This window comes from Heteronotia binoei, chromosome 7, assembly GCF_032191835.1.
Source record: "Heteronotia binoei isolate CCM8104 ecotype False Entrance Well chromosome 7, APGP_CSIRO_Hbin_v1, whole genome shotgun sequence".
Taxonomy (NCBI): Eukaryota; Metazoa; Chordata; class Lepidosauria; order Squamata; family Gekkonidae; genus Heteronotia; species Heteronotia binoei.
In genome coordinates, this window is record NC_083229.1 from 83157318 (window position 1) to 83173996 (window position 16679).

The following is a 16679-nucleotide window of genomic DNA, read 5'->3' on the forward strand; positions in this document are numbered from 1 at the left end:
CTATTATTTGAAATTTTTCCTTGTCTGTAGAGAGACAGTCTTCCTTCTCATCAAGAAGATATTGGATTTATATCCCACCCTATACTCTGAATCTCAGAGTGGTCATAATCTCCTTTACCTCCCCCCCCCCCGCAACAACAGACACCCTGTGAGGTAGGTGGGGCTGAGAGAACTCTTGCAACAGCTGCCCTTTCAAGGACAACTCCTATGAGAGCTATGGATGACCCAAGGCCATTCCAGCAGCTGCAAGTGGAGGAATGGGGAATCAAATTCAGTTTTCCCAGATAAGAGTCCGTGCACTTAACCACTACACCAAACTGGCTCTCAAATACAGGAGCACACTTGACCTGGATGAAGAATTGCTGCTCTTATTAAACAATTCAAAGGATGGGGAGAAAAGGCACCATTCAAAGGGGGCTCTTGGCTGGTAACAAAGTCTAATATCTGATTGCTGTCCATTAATATTGTCTTCTAAATTCACTGTTTCACCAGCTCAGTCATGGAAATAACATGTTGACAGATGGAGTGAAAAATTAAGGGGAGTGAATGTTCAGCTTTTCAGTGCTTTCTCTCATATGTTCAGAACATTTTTTTTAAAAAGCCAGAGTGAAACCTCTGTTCTGTTCAGGATACTGGTTGCTACATGGGAAAAGGAAATGGTTGCCTACATGCAAGTGAAAGTGAGTCCAGGTTGATGAATTCCTTCTCATTTCAGTCTGCATCTTTAAAACAACAAAAATATGGCATTATTTTAGCTTTGATGGCCCCTGGAGATCATATAAGAAAACAATTCAAATCAAATCAAACATACACCTAAAACTAAGACATGTAAATAATAGAGCAAGAAAAATATTTCTGAAATTGATTTTTTATTATTAAAAGTACAGAAAAAATCCATTTGTAAACTTCCAGGGCTTATTTAAAAATTTAAAAGCACTCGGAACAATCCAAAGTTTATCTAATTTATTGTAGAGATTTATTCTCCTCCATCTTACATAACAGTGATTTCCTCTCTCAAGATATCCCTCTTGATGCAATCTTGCATACTGACATATGGTAATTTTTATTAGAGTGACTTTTTCAAACCCTAAAGCAAGAGGATATATGTGTTTGTCATTCTAAAAATTAATTATTGTCATATTCTTTGTAGAACCTTTTTTTAAAGCAACCTTACAGAAGAATATTTACTCGATGTAAGTTGTCATATATCAGGGAGATGAAAAATGTTAAAATAAAAGAATGTCAAATCCAGCGGTGGTCTCACTTAACTTCCATTGAAGCTAACGGAACAAACCAATCACAATTACTCCAAGTCCTATTGTATTCAGCGTGACACAGGCATAATTAATTTTAGCTGGGTAGTAAGTACAGGTACCTTAGAAATAATAATAATGTTCAACTTTAGTCTTAGATTAATTTATAAAGCCTTTGTTTCCAAATAAAAAACCACATTCAGATATAAAATGCGAAATATATTCTTAATATATTGTGCAACACTTAGTTCTAGGGAATAAATTAGTATACATGTGAAATGGTTACCCATTGGGCATACATGGTACTGGACATGCCCTGATAACTCATATGTACCTATCCTCTCTCTTCTTTTATTCAAGTATATACACATTGTAATTACTTTGCAGGGAGATTTCTAATTCACAGAAATCCCTAGAGCCCAACTCAAACAGACATGTACAGTTCTTAGAGGACTGGATGTGTATATAGTAGTCCAAACTCCTAAGCTTCACAGGTTGATTGCAAAAACGTGATCAGACTGCCACCAGAGCCACTCAGCTCAAGTCACTTTTTATTTTACTCTGCAGTGAAGTAATCCATATGCTGAAATTTGATAACTTCATTGCCCCAACTGGTCCATCCAGGCTGCAAATTCCGAGCAAATAGTTCCAAACACTCCACATCTGGTCTGGTATATTCTTTCAGAATCTCTGCAGGAAGGGAAAAGCCATAAGGATGATAATGAAGAACTAAAAGGGTTTTTTAAAAAATCAATTTCCCCTAAGCTGTAGGGAGATGGAAAAAAGAATGTTTCATTAAAAAAAAGGAGAGAGCAAATTAATTTCAAGGATTTCATCAGCCAACTCCACTATTTATAGGCAGAAACGCATATGAAATAAACGACCTTGAGAGTATGAACAATACTGTCAAAGCTTTCAGTCATTCTGATTTATCGGTATTCATCTGGAAAGAGAGAATGAGGATTTCAGCACCTCCATATATGACCTTTAAGTTCTCAATATTGTTGCTATAACATCTTGACTGAACTTTAAAAAAATTCAGAAACAGTTATATGTAAAGTATGTTTTTAAAAGTCTCTCTTGGAATTGAAAATGTCCACAGAAACAGAAGTTAAAAACTACTAGAACAATGCTTAGAATTACAGATTTCACATCTCTGGGCTGATTGTGGGTTTGGGCACATCTGTCCTTAAATAGTTATGCTACCCTGACTTCCCAACAAGAATCCTTGGAATTAATTATTTAAGTGATCATGCTACAGACCACTTTTTCCTTTCCTAGGACTCCAGTTCTGTGCTCTTTGGAATGAGCTATCAGTTAAACCAGATTTGTTCTGGTTTAAGAGATGCACTTAGTTGTCAAGCAATTAATTGACTACACAGTAATTTGTATGCACAACTGAGATAAATTTTACAACATTCAAAACTGTTAGCCATCGCTACATGACTGAAAACTGAAGCTGGCAGAGGAAGACGTTGCACACTGGCCCCTAAGTCAGCACATACTCAAATAAAAGACTTCAGTTGTTCACATATTGAAGTGATATAGTGCTCTGCTCAGCATCACATTGGATAGAACCATTGTTAACTCAATTAAGGATGCAAGAACAGATTATTGGATCAGATCATTTAAGAGTTTCCAATGGTGACCAGCCAATCTGTTCAGGGTATCCTACAAGGCAGTAAGCCCTCCTTTGTTTGTCTCCAATAGTTGCTGTTACCTCTGATGAACATATGAACATATGAAGCTGCCTTATACTGATTCAGACCCTTGGTCCATCAAAGTCAGTATTGTCTTCTCAGACTGGCAGCGGCCCTCCAGGGTCTCAAGCTAAGGTTTTTCACACCTATTTGCCTGGACCCTTTTTTGGAGATGCCAGGGATTGAACCTGGGACCTTCTGCTTCCCAAGCAGATGCTCTACCACTGAGCTACCGTCCCTCCCCTTAAAACAAGGGTACTCCATAGTATGAACAAATGAACATATGAAGCTGCCTTATACTGAATCAGACCCTTGGTCCATCAAAGTCAGTATTGTCTTCTCAGACTGGCAGCGGGAGGTTCTACATAGGTAGAAACTACAAACACGACCAGAGCAATAAACCTGTTTAGATTTCCTGCCAACTCTTATCCTAGTACTACTCCAATTTTAGCAGCTTCATGGCAGCCAGGAATTCAGGTGGTACAGCATTCTCGAAGTCTTCATTTCATGCTAGGAAAAGGAGACCAGGAAAAAAGCATGAACCTTACTCTATCCCAAGGGCTCACGATCTAAAAACAGCTGTTAGGATTCAACTCACTAAGGACTTCAGCATCCATGATACTTTAGTCTATCATGAGTTACTTGGGCTACAGAAAGATGATGGCAAACTGGTTTCTCATTAACAAAATCAGCCTCAGAAGTCCTTGCATACTCCTTTTCTTCTCCTCTCACATAAGGCTTGCAGACTGAAGACTTCCATACTCTCAACTAACCAGGAATAAACTGTGATGCACAAACATGGTTTTATAGCAAGAGATTAAACTTGTCTTACTTGATTGAAACATCATGACAAATGATGGTCTCTTAAGGGGTGGGGAAGGAGCATGGAGGAAGAGCATCCAAGACTATCCAAACTCGTATAGATGACAAACCAGAGTTGGTCTTTATACCTCAAAAGAGTTGCAGTGAATGCTAACCCATCACAGCTGCTTGAAGCACTTAGTTGGTGATGCTGCCTTTCTTTTAAAATCAAGAGATCAGTACCACACACAGCCTTGTTTTCTTATGGTAGAAGATGGAACAGAAACATAGCTACATACATTTCACTGACCAGAGGTTGTTGGCTCCATAAAGGCACAGATATGCTGAAAAGGTGATGGTAAAATTTATAGTAGGTTGCAAACAAGGAAATACAAATATTGCACAAGATTGCTAGATTTCTCACTACTCATTGAGTTGGATCACAGAGCTACAAATTAAAAAAAGATGAACAGAAGATTCAATGAATGTTTCTTGAATACAAGATCCCTCTGTGAACAAAAGGCCAGTTTTGGATTATTTCTAAGTACATATATTAAGAATTTTCAAGGATTGGTTTAGTGCTCAGAGTCCTTCCATTTTACATTAAAGTCTAATTATTGCAAAGTGATTGTTTTTTGCTATTAAATAAGAATGTCACTAACTGTTCACAAGATGCAAATTCATTTTCAGTTATTAATATGTACATTAGGGGCAGCCCAAAGATTTTAAATATGGCCCTCTTTTCTGATCACATTGCCCACCTTTTGCTGTATTAGTCTCAGAAATGTATCAACAGCAAGAAATGTACATAATAGTCATATATAAAAAACTTGAATGTGTGTCTGGAACAAGCTAATATTTGGCTTACTTAGGGGGAATTAAAAATTTACAGACTGCTGGAAATTTGGAAAGTTCCCATGTTATATGTTAAAATATGCCTTTCATTAAAACAAGATCACTTAAAAGTCATCATGATCTTTACCTCAGAAACGTCTTACTTTGTCCCTCCCTGCTTTTCCCTTTTCCTGTTTTAACTCCAAACCCAGAAACAGTTAAATCGCTTCTATTGCCATGGTCATACCTACACAGAAACTAATTGCTAGAGTTTTCTTCCTCATATAAAACACCACTGTTGATAACCTTTTTTACACCAGAAGAGGAAATCTCTTCAGCAGGAAGACTAGACAATTTAATAAAATTTAACATTTACACAAGTCTTAAGCAGGTTTTGAAGAGCCTTGAAAACAGTAATTTCAGGAAACAGACTCAAAATCCTACTTTGCTTGCCTGTTGCTTGTGCTTCCTCACACAGCCATGACAGAGTGCTGAAGCCCACTCCTGTCTTGTCTAGCCTTAATGGATGACAGCCGGGGGAGGGGAGGTGCAGAGGAAAAAAAGAGCCAAGTTGCACTTGCAGGTGGCTTACTACTACCCCTGATTTGACATAAGGCAGTACTAAATTGGCTGTACACAGAGAGTATGAGCACACAAATTCAAATTCTCATCTTGGAGAGGGTGAAACATGGATGCCACTGTGCTGTGCAATTTGGTCCTCTGGTGAATGTTAATGAGCAAATGCTATGGGTTGAAATCAAGGAAGAGACAACAGATTACAATGTTGACTGGTACAAATGTGCTTTCTGAATGCAAATCTCAGGTCTTTACACTCTTTTCAGGTTTTACATTAATGATGACTTTTCTTGGGTGCATTATCAATGCAATATAATATTTAGCTGCTGTTTGATACATTCACCTCAGAGTGTTTAAACAGTGGGGGGGGGGGAGACGGATTTGGTCCCTATTATTTCAATGCAATCTTATGGGTGAAAGCGTATTTCTGTTCCATATTAGGGACAATGACTGAATAAGGAAATAAATTCAAGAGGGTAGCTGTGTTGGTCTGAAGCAACAGAACAAAGTTTGAGTCCAGAATTTGTTGATCTTTAAAGTGCCACTGGACTCAAATTTTGTTCTGAATAAGGAAATGGTAGCATTATTAATTAACTGAGCATAAAGGTCTGATCTTGTGAAAGACCAAGCTCAGTTTGCACTCCTGTGTAAGGACACCCATCACATTTTAGAAAAATCCAAAACACATTAACAATTTAAAATACTTTATGTCTTTCGTGCCTTTATAAACAAAGAAGTTAAAAGCCAATCTAGACCAATCTAGAATAAATTTGCTCTGGCAAATACAACTGGCCTTACAGACAATCCTGAAATTATCTAAAGAAATTGCCCCTCCCACTTTTTTGGGAAGTCCATTCCATAAAGTGGGAATGACCAAAGAGAAAGCACAGGCCAGAGTCAATGCCAGGTGGGCTACCTTTAGTGAGGGTAAATCCAGAAGTTGGCAAGCTGAAGACTGTAACTGACACACAGGGACACGTGGGGAAGGCTGGTCATTTAAATATGTGGGTCCCAGGAGGTGAAGGGGCTTTAAAGGGTTATAACCAGCACCATGAATTGAACCAATGTCACTAGAATTTTCACAACCATAAAAGGCACACAGCACACAGAGGACATTTGCTCTATACTGGAAGGCGATTCAACCAGTGAATGAGAATACCAACAATCTTTGTCTTCTGAGTTAAATTATTTTTTCTTATTTGACTTTTCCCAGAGCTGGAGTTTGACAAGTCAGTCTTTTGTTCCGGATGTGGTTTGACGGTCTGATAAATGGTATACAAGGATATTGTCCGTTGACAAAGCTTCGCCATGGAACCTCATTTGGCTTTGGGGACCCAGTGGACCTTATTTTGGGTACCTATTGGATACATACCCCTAAGTGGACTGATATTTGTGTTTTCTAACAAGTCTTTTGGAACTCTGAGAAATGTGAGATGTGGGGGGGGGGGTCTTATTACACTGTTTGTATATGCCCTCCCAAAAAAATTTGGCACAAGAATTTCTACAGCAGCAGCACATGACAGATGGAACCTTTTTAAAACAAAAACAAAAAACTTTCAGCTAACAGGCACTGTGATCTAACAAACAGAATAAAAGTTTTTGGGGTCAAGAGACCAGATACATACTCAACTCCCCAGGCAGAACCTTAGTAAACGCAAAGTCATGAATGGAGACAATGTCTCTAAAAAACCATTGTGGGGCATGGGACAGGAAGCATTGTACTCCAAACTTCCTATTCCATAACACTGTATGGCTGTTTCAACTTAAATTACCTGATAGTGTGCAACAGCAGCTTAATCAGAACTATCTTAGAGTAAGGGCTAAGCAAATGCCAGCATGTCTAAGCCATTTCCACAGCCATGTGAAAAGACTAGGTCAGGGGTGTCAAACTCATTTGTTATGAGGGCCAGATCTGACATAAATGAGACCTTGTCGGGTTGGACCAGGCCATGGAGGGCCAGGCCATGTGTGTACCTATTTAAGATTAGGTAGCAGAGACATAAACTTTAAAAGGACACAGGCAAACACAAATATATATATAAAAACTTTAAACATGCTTAAAACATTAGCACTCATTGGTCTTAAAGATGATTTCTTCGTATTTCTCCCATGGGATCCAGGGAACTGGGCAAAGGAAACTGTGGCTCTTTCCTTCTTTCCCCAGGGGATGGGGAAGGAGGAGCCTCAACCAATAGAAGAGGGACAGGCTTGGCTCAGTAGCTCTGCTGTGCGACTGAGAGCCTGGAAAAACAAGCTCTGCCTTCCCCCCTTCCTCCTCTAGGGAAGAGTCTAAGCCAATGAAGAAAATAGAGATTTTGCTCTGTAGCTCCTGTGCGATTGAGCAAACCTTGCAAAGCAAGCTGTTATGCAGAAGGAAGCAAGAGATAGGGAAAAGGAAGCAGATGACAGCCAGTTGTTCAGGGGCCTGATAGGAGTCTTTCAGGGGCCTGATTCAGCCCCCAGGATGCATATTTGACACCCCTGGACTAAGTTATCAATAAGCCTACTCCTTACCAGGACAGGCCACCTCACAGAACTATTAGAGATTTAGCACTGAGAAAGAAGTAGCAGTGAAAATCAGCAAAGTTCTCCAAATACGTTGGCAGTTCCCTTAAGTGCAGGCAGGCCACAAATCACAGAAGTGATAAATTGCCTCTCATGTTATTTACTTGCTGAATTTCTGTTTAAGAACATAAGAGAAGCCATGTTGGATCAGGCCAATCGCCCATCCAGTCCAACACTCTTTGACACACAGTGGCCAATATATATTTATACACACACACACACACATTCTAGTTGCCCTTTTCTGCACTTTTTCCAATGCTATAATATCCTTTTTGAGGTGCGGTGATCAAAATTGTACACAGTATTCCAAATGAGACTGCACATCGATTTATACAGGGGCATTATGATACTGGCTGATTTGTTATCAATTCCCTTCCTAATAACTCCCAGCATGGCGTTGGTCTTTTTTATTGCAATCGCACACTGTCTTGACATTTTCAGTGAGTTACCCACCACAACCCCAAGATCTCTCTCTTGGTCAGTCTCTGTCATTTCACACCCCATCAACTTGTATTTGTAGCTGGGATTCTTGGCCCCAATGTGCATTACTTTGCACTTGGCCACATTGAACCTCATCTGCCACGTTGACACCCACTCACCCAGCCTCAACAGATCCCTTTGGAGTGCCTCACAATCCTCTCTGGTTCTCACCACCCTGAACAATTTAGTGTCATCTGCAAACTTGGCCACTTCACTGCTTACTCCCAACTCCAGATCATTAATGAACAAGTTAAAGAGCATGGGACCCAGTACTGAGCCCTGTGGCACCCCATTGCTTACCGTCCTCCACTGTGAAGACTGCCCATTTATACTCACTCTCTGCTTCCTATTAATTAGCCACTTTGTGATCCACAAGAGGACCTGTCCTTTTACTCCATGACTCTCGAGCTTACTAAGGAGCCTTTGATGAGGAACTTTATCAAAAGCTTTCTGGAAGTCAAGGTAAACAACATCTATTGGGTCCCCTTTGTCCACATGTGTGTTCACCCCCTCAAAGAAAACAGGCAATCTTTCCTTCCAGAACTCATGCTGAGTATTCCTCAATAACTTGGATTCATCAATGTGCCTACTCATTCTGTCCTTGATAATGCTTTCTACCAACTTTCCCGGTATTGAAGTCAGACTGACTGGCCTATAATTTCCCGGATCTCCGCTGGTACCCTTTTTAAAGATGGGGGTGACATTTGCTACCTTCCAGTCCTCAGGAACGGAGGCAGATTTCAATGAAAGATTACGTATTTTTGGCAGGAGATCCACAAGTTCAACTTTAGAACTTTTGGATGTATGCCATCCGGACCTGGAGCGGGCAAACACTTCTCATCTTCCACAGTGAAGACTGAGGCAAAAAATGCATTCAGCTTCTCAGCCATTTCCTTATCCTCCTTCAGTAATCCTTTTACCCCTTGGTCATCCAAGGGCCCCACTGCCTCCCTGGCTGGTTTCCTGCTTCTAATATATTTGAAGAAATTTTTGTTGTTGGTCTTTATGTTTTTTGCAATATGCTCCTCATGGTCCCTTTTTGCCTGCCTGATCACAGTCTTGCATTTGATTTGTCACAGCCTATGTTCCCTTTTATTAATCTCACTTGGACTAGCTTTCCACCGCTTAAAGGAGTCCTTCTTACCTTTTACAGCTTCCATTACTTTGTTTGTTAACCATGCAGGCCTTTTCTTAAACCTGTTTAAGCCTTTCCTAACTTGTGGTATATATTTTATCTTAGCTTCTAGGATTGTAGTTTTAAATAGCCTCCAAGCTTCCCAAAGGGTTTTGACTGTATTTACCTTTCCTTTCCGATTCTTCTTCACATGCCTCCTCATCTCAGAGAATTTACCCCTTTTAAAATTAAACATGGTTGTTCTGGTCTGTTGGGGCAACTCCCTATTTATACAAATGGTGAAATCAATAACGTTATGGTCCCTTCTCCCAAGCGGTGTGATCACTTTTATATCTCTCACCAAGTCTTGGGCATTACTTAGGACCAAATCCAGGATCGCCCCACCCCTGGTAGGTTCTGTGACCATCTGCTCCATAGCACAGTCATTGAGAGCATCTAGAAACTCAATCTCTTTCTCTTGACCTGAACACATACTGACCCAATCAATCTGCGGGTAGTTAAAATCACCTATTATGACACAGTTTTTACATTTAGCTGCTATCTTTTATCCTTCCATCATATTATAATCATTCTCTATCTTTTGATTTGATGGGCGATTACAAACTCCCATAGTTAAATTTCCTTTTGGGCCCTCTATTTCAACCCACAGCATTTCTAGAAGGGAATCTAATTTTTTAACCTCAGTCTTACTAGACTGTACACCCTCTCTGACATTCAGAGGCGCCCCACCTCCAACCCTTCCCTCCTTATCCTTCCAATATAACTTATATCCAGAATTCGCCGTGTCCCACCGATTCTCCTCATTCCACCAAGTTTCTGAAATTCCCACAATGTCTATGTTTTCCCCCAACACTAAACATTCCAACTCACCAATTTTACTTCGAACACTTCTAGCATTTGTATACAAACGTCTATAATTTCCCAGGCAAGTTAGGCCCGCAATCTTCCTCCTGCTGCCTTCAGACTTTGGCAAACACTCCATACTGTTTGTCACCATCTCAGTGGACAACTCTGATCCATTACCTGGTAGAAAAGTAACAGCTAACCCTTCATCTCTTTGAGATGAGTCCTCCCGAACCAGAGACATTTCATCTCCTGTCAGCTTTCCCCCAAAATTTAGTTTAAAAACTGCTCTGCCACCTTTTTGATTTTAAGCACCAGCAGCTTGGTTCCATCTGGAGACAAGTGGAGACCATCTGTTTTGTACAGCTCCCGCTTGTTCCAGAAAGCATCCCAGTGCCTAACAAACTTAAACCCTTCCTCCCTACACCGTCTCATCCATACATTGAGACTTCTAATTTGTGCCTGTCTCTCCAGTCCTGTCCGTGGAACAGGTAGCACTTCTGAGAAGGCTACCTTGGAGGTCTTGGCCTTAAGTCTCCTGCCTAGCAGCCTAAATTTTTCCTCCAGGACCTCACAACTGCATTTCCCCACATCGTTGGTGCCAACATGCACCACGACCACTGGCTCCTCCCCAGCACTGTCTATCAGCCTGTCTACAACATACGTAATGTCCGCTACCTTCGCACCAGGCAGGCAAGTCACCATATGGTCAGTATGCAGTTTTGCCACCCAGCTGTCTACTTGCCTAAGGATCGAATCATCAGCTACCAAGACCCACCCTCTCTCCCTGTGTAGGGATGGTTCCTTGGCACAAAAGGATACCCGCTCACCAACTGAAGAAGAGGTCCCTTCTGAGGGTGCATTACCCTTATCCTCAGCTTGGTGCCCTGTTCTCTCTCGACCCTCATGCTGGTCCTTACACATCCCCCAGGCTAAGAGCTACAGGCCAAGAGTCCTTTGGCTCACACCTCTGTCAAGGCGCAGCTTAATAATGCAAAGATGGTGGGGCCTCAGTCTGCCCCAGGAACACAACCACTCCTAATCAATCAGCAACAATCACTTTCAGCCCACTCAAACCAAACAAACAGCAGTTCCTCAGCAACCACAAACTCAGAATTTTCAGCAATCACACAGTCACACAAACTCAGAAATTCTCAGCAATTCCCCCAGCTGTTTAGAAAGCCAAATCTCACCCTTATAACACTTCTTATCTGCTCTCTCTCAGAGCTCTCTGAAATGTGCTCAGCCTCTGGTAAGCACAGCATTAGCATTTTGTTTCTCTAGAAGTAGAACCGGAAAGTGGGGGGGGGGACTTTCTTTAATGTGAACTGAATATAATTTCATTTTCCATATTTGCATAAAACAATTTAAAAATACATCCAAATGTAGAAATTAATACTCCCAGCCTTAAATAAGGAACATGTATTATTAGAAATTCCTAGAATGATGATTTCATGATTAATGTACTGCAGGAAACAGTTTTTTGATGGCCTACTTTAATTTACAAACTCTACTTCTTTCAGAAAAACAAATTATAATAATTCATTAAACAGCTACGTCAGTACTCTACAACTGTGACACAAAAAAGTGCTAGACAGAATCAATAAATACTAGTATGCCAATGTCTATGTTCCTTAAACAAAACATTGATATATGCGGGCTACTGGGATTTCCTGTGTTTCGTTCCAGCTTCCACTCTTTTTCAAACTGTCCAAAATAAATGAGGCATTTGGGACTACTTCCCTCTACTGGCAAATCCAGAGAACTATTTTTTCATGCTCTTATAAGATTTTTCCTTCTTCAGCAAATGACAAAGCTTTAATATTAAAATATACCAACACTAAGTTCCCTAAATTCGACTGTATTACTCTGTGACCCTTCAGAGATGGTTTTCTTCTACCCAAACTTCTTTCTCAGTGGCAAATCTCTAATTGTTCCAGAAGAAAAGATAAAGATCAATCATAACAACTGCAGTATAGCTGAATCAGACTTGTTTTTCTAATTAAACATTATGTGACTACAAATTTTTTCCAGGTGATTCCTTCCCCAAATACATGCAAGATGTTACTGGCTCTATCTAGTTTTGCCTACTTTCTAGCTTTTTTGCTCCTTGTAAGCAAAGTTCAGTGTTTTCCTTTAAGCAAAATAAAACTATCTCTTTCCCTGTCAAATTACATGCCTTTTAAAGCTAAAGAGTTGTGTATTCCAGTTATATATATGTCAAAATAAACACAACACATGACAAGGCTGATCTGGATTTCCCTTTTTTTGTTTTGTTTTAAAGGAAGGGAACAGGAAGCAGAAAAAAAAGACCATAGCAAGTTGTGTGTTAATCCTGTTTGTAGTCCCATTTCCACCAGTTTAAAATCATTCCCCCTCTCCATCTAATGTTTGCCCTGAGTGGAAGAAAAGTATCTGTAGATTTCTTCTACACAGGGCAAATACCAGCTGAGGGAAAGGTTACAAAGGACAGTAGAGGAAAAGTGTCAATTCTGTCTCCTCAAAGCCTCGACTGTGATCTGTTTCATTCCCATGGCTAGTATCAATGGAAAGAAACACTGTGGGATAGTGCTTAGAGTGCTGGACTAGGTTCTGAGAGACTCAGATTCAAATCCCCACTCTACCATGAAAGCTTGCTGGGTAACCTTGAGCCAATCACACACACTCAGCCTAATGTTCCTCACAGGGATGCTGTAATGATAAAATGGAGGAGAATAGTATGACATATGACATTTTGGGTCCACATTGTGGAGAAAGAAAAGCAGGAGAGATCCCAGTTGCAGATCTTCTGCTGCTCATTACAGTGCATCCTATGTCCATGGGATCGCTTGGCAATTCTATGTGCAGGAGGCACTCTTTAACTCTGATTACTTGTTACATTTTTTGTTCATTTGTTCCCAGAGATGTGCAGAGACAATGGTGGAGAATGACCTTATTAGTAAGACAGTCTATAGCTGGAACTGGAGGAATATTACCCTGCCTTTGTCTTTCAATTAGCACATACCAGAGTCCTTGGGTATTCATTGCACCTGGGAACAGAGGTATAAACTTATCTGCAGCACAGTTTCATTTCTCTTCCCCGGGATCAGCTTTCTATACCATCTGCTTGCAACTCAACAGTAAGTTATAACACCTCTCTGATTTCTGATTGGCCTAACAGGCCTGAAACCCATCAAAACCATTGTCCGTAAATCTACTTAGCTTTTCCCCTCTGCTAGTTCAGAGACTACTTGGCATGAATGATAGTACTGTCATATTTGACTCAGCAAAATGTTGTTCACAACAAGGCTTATTATTGGGACTTGCTCTTTTTCGAATACATGTCATTCCTTATTTGTATCTTCTCTGTAGCACATATGTATTTGTCATTTCATAATTTGTTTTAATGTACTATCATATTTGTTTGGCGTATGTTAAAAATAAAGATTATTCCAAAAATGGGGGAACCGCCCCCCCCGATGTCAGTGGCTTCTCAGCTCAGCCTTGCTTGGTATCCATCTTGAATTGCTGATCCTGTGGGCTAAGGCCCTCCCTTGTCTCTGAAGACCAGAGCCTCTTTGTTGCTGAACCTCTGTAGCTTTGGATTCCACCTAGTAAACTAACTTTCTTTTACTGTGCTAGCTAAGCTGGATAAGCATAGAGCTTGTTATTTTTATTCCTTCACCATCTTTAAAATATTTTTACACTTTAATAACATAATTATATTTTTATCCTGTGGATTTTTGCTTCCATTAGCTTCAAAGCCAGTCCAGAAACCCTGGACCTAGACCACCTACTAGGTAACATTTTAGCTTTAGGAAACTCAAACTGTAGTCCTACTCTGCAGGGCTGACTTTTCTTGTTAACTCCCCAAGAGGCCAGGGGACTTGTCCCTTCACTCCTGTGGCACTGGGAATAGCCATAAAGGACTGGTGGCAGCCTACCTCATGCTAGAGTGAAAATTAACAAAGTAATGGAAGCTGTAAAAGGTAAGAAGGACTCCTTTAAGTGGTGGGAAGCTAGTCCAAGTGAGATTTATAAAAGGGAACACAGGCTGTGGCAAATCAAATACAAGACTGCGATCAGGCAGGCAAAAAGGGACTATGAGGAGCATATTGCAAAAAACATAAAGACCAACCACAAAAAATTCTTCAAATATATTAGAAGCAGGAAACCAGCCAGTGAGGAGGTGGAGCCCTTGGATGACGAAGGAGAAAAAGGATTACTGAAGGAGGATAGGGAAATGGCTGAGAAGCTGAATGCATTTTTTGCCTCCGTCTTCACTGTGGAAGATGAGAAGTGTTTGCCTGCTCCAGAACCACTTATTTTGGAAGGGGTGTTGAAAGACCTGAGTCAGATTGAGGTGACAAAAGAGGAGGGAATTATTAGGAAGGTAATTGAAAACAAATCAGCCAGTATCATAATGCCCCTGTATAAATCAATGGTGCAGTCTCATTTGGAATACTGTGTACAATTCCGGTCACCGCTCCTCAAAAATGATATTATAGCATTGAAAAAAGTCCAGAAAAGGGCAACTAGAATGATTAAAGGGTTGGAACACTTTCCCTATGAAGAAAGGTTGAAACGCTTGGTGCTCTTTAGCTTGGAGAAACGTCCAAGAAATGCTTGGTGCTCTTTAGCTTGGAGAAACTGCGGGGTGACATGATAGAGGTTTACAAGATTATGCATGGGATGGAGAAAGTAGAAAAGAAGTACTTTTCTCCCTTTCTCACAATGCAAGAACTCGTGGGCATTCGATGGAATTGCTGAGCAGTTGGGTTAAAATGGATAAAAGGAAGTACTTCTTCACCCAAAGGGTGATTAAAATGTGGAATTCACTGCCACAGGAGGTGGTGGCGGCTACAAGCATAGCCAGCTTCAAGAGGGGGTTAGATAAAGATATGGAGCAGAGGTCCATCATCTATATATAATTTTTTTGGCCACTGTGTGACAAAGTGTTGGACTGGATGGACCATTGGCCTGATCCAACATGGCTTCTCTTATGTTCTTTAGTCTCTTTCTGGTATTTTATAACTTTGTTTGCCTTGCCTTTTTAACCAAGGAGTTCTCAACCCAAGCTTGGGGTCAATATGTCTTGATACCAGGAATATCCACAATGATTGCTATCTTTCTTACTTTCTTACAATCAGTTGAGATTTCCCCTGTAAAAACCATTTCATATAAGTCAACTGTGGACACTGACTTCAATAGACTATCTACTCACATACTACTTTTCATATTCTGGTTTATATATAAAATATTTTTTTCTAAAATGTTTCCAGTTTACCGCTTGCATTTGCCAAGTCTTAAGGTTAGAATCAACAACAAAAACACAGCTGTGTCTTATCTTTTTTTCTTTTGATTCTTGAAAGCATTTTCCTTTTATACTCTAGTTAGCATTCTGAAAACAGGCCCTGGAAAATAATGCAACAATGGAGTAAGATGAGAACATGACTTTCCATCCTAATTCAGGTGTGTTCCCCATGACTCTACCAACCAGGCATGCAGCTTTTCAATGGTCAGCAGCATCAACATAGGATAACATCATCACCCCATGCTGGGTATCACTGCCTGCCCAGTGCAACCTCATCTTATGTGCTAAGGTCAAACACTTCCCCCTTCTTTGCAAAAGCCACCACTGGTAGTTAGCAAATACAGAACATTTTACAGCATCTGCAAACACTGTCCTGGCAGCATAGTGCAAGTGCACTCTACTTATGAGCATACTTAAAGAAGGTGTTGTATATATCAATATTTAGAAGTACAAATATAATGGACTTTTTTTACTAGTTACAATGACAGTCCACAAACTCTATCACTTGCTGTGGCTGGAAGAGGGAGGAGGAGATTCTCCTTCCCTTGTTTTGTTCAACATATCCTGCCTACAAAGAGTCACTGCTCTCTCTCCCACCCTGCAGTCAGCCTAAGAACCCTGAAAGCTCAACTTCTTTCATTCAAATGAACTTGCCTGACATAGCTGAGATGATTCATTCAAATGCGGTTTTTTTTTTCAGAACTAGAGTTTCAAGGTAATAAATATTTAGGCAGGATGCAGCATCTTGAATTGCACCTGAAGAATCTCAAATCCAAACAATATGTGCCTGAAGTTCTGTAAACACCAGCAATATGCATACCTACATTGTGATCTAGCTGGGAAAATCCAAGTTAACTTCACAGGAAGCATGAACTAATATAGCTCCCAATCATCTTTTCAGTGTCAAACTCATTTTGAAATTAGCTATGACTATTGCACAGTATAAACAAAAAGCCAGTACACTGCATCTCTTTGCAGATGTTATCCATCTCAAAATGCAGTAAGTAAAATTCACACCTAGGTACCTAATTAAAACATGAAGATCTTCAGCAAGTTCTTATCCCTGTAAGTTACCAATACTCGAAAATTTACAAATTCCACACAAACAAAAACATTCAGCGTACAAAGTAGCAGTACAGGTATTTAAAAATTAAAAACTTAACACATGTTGAGTTTTGCAGAGCTGTTTTGAGGTCATA

The 16679-nt window shown here is 40.2% G+C and overlaps 1 protein-coding gene across 1 annotated transcript in view; it reads right to left on the bottom strand.

Annotated features, from left to right (window-relative positions):
* Positions 1 to 852: 852 nt before the first annotated feature.
* The window catches only part of METTL4 (methyltransferase 4, N6-adenosine), a 33853-nt gene continuing 18026 nt past the window's right edge, over positions 853 to 16679 (bottom strand). The window contains exon 9 of the mRNA XM_060243940.1: positions 853 to 1943. Coding sequence (XP_060099923.1) covers positions 1810 to 1943 — 134 coding nt within the window. The 3' untranslated portion in view covers positions 853 to 1809. The remainder of the gene's footprint in view (positions 1944 to 16679) is intronic.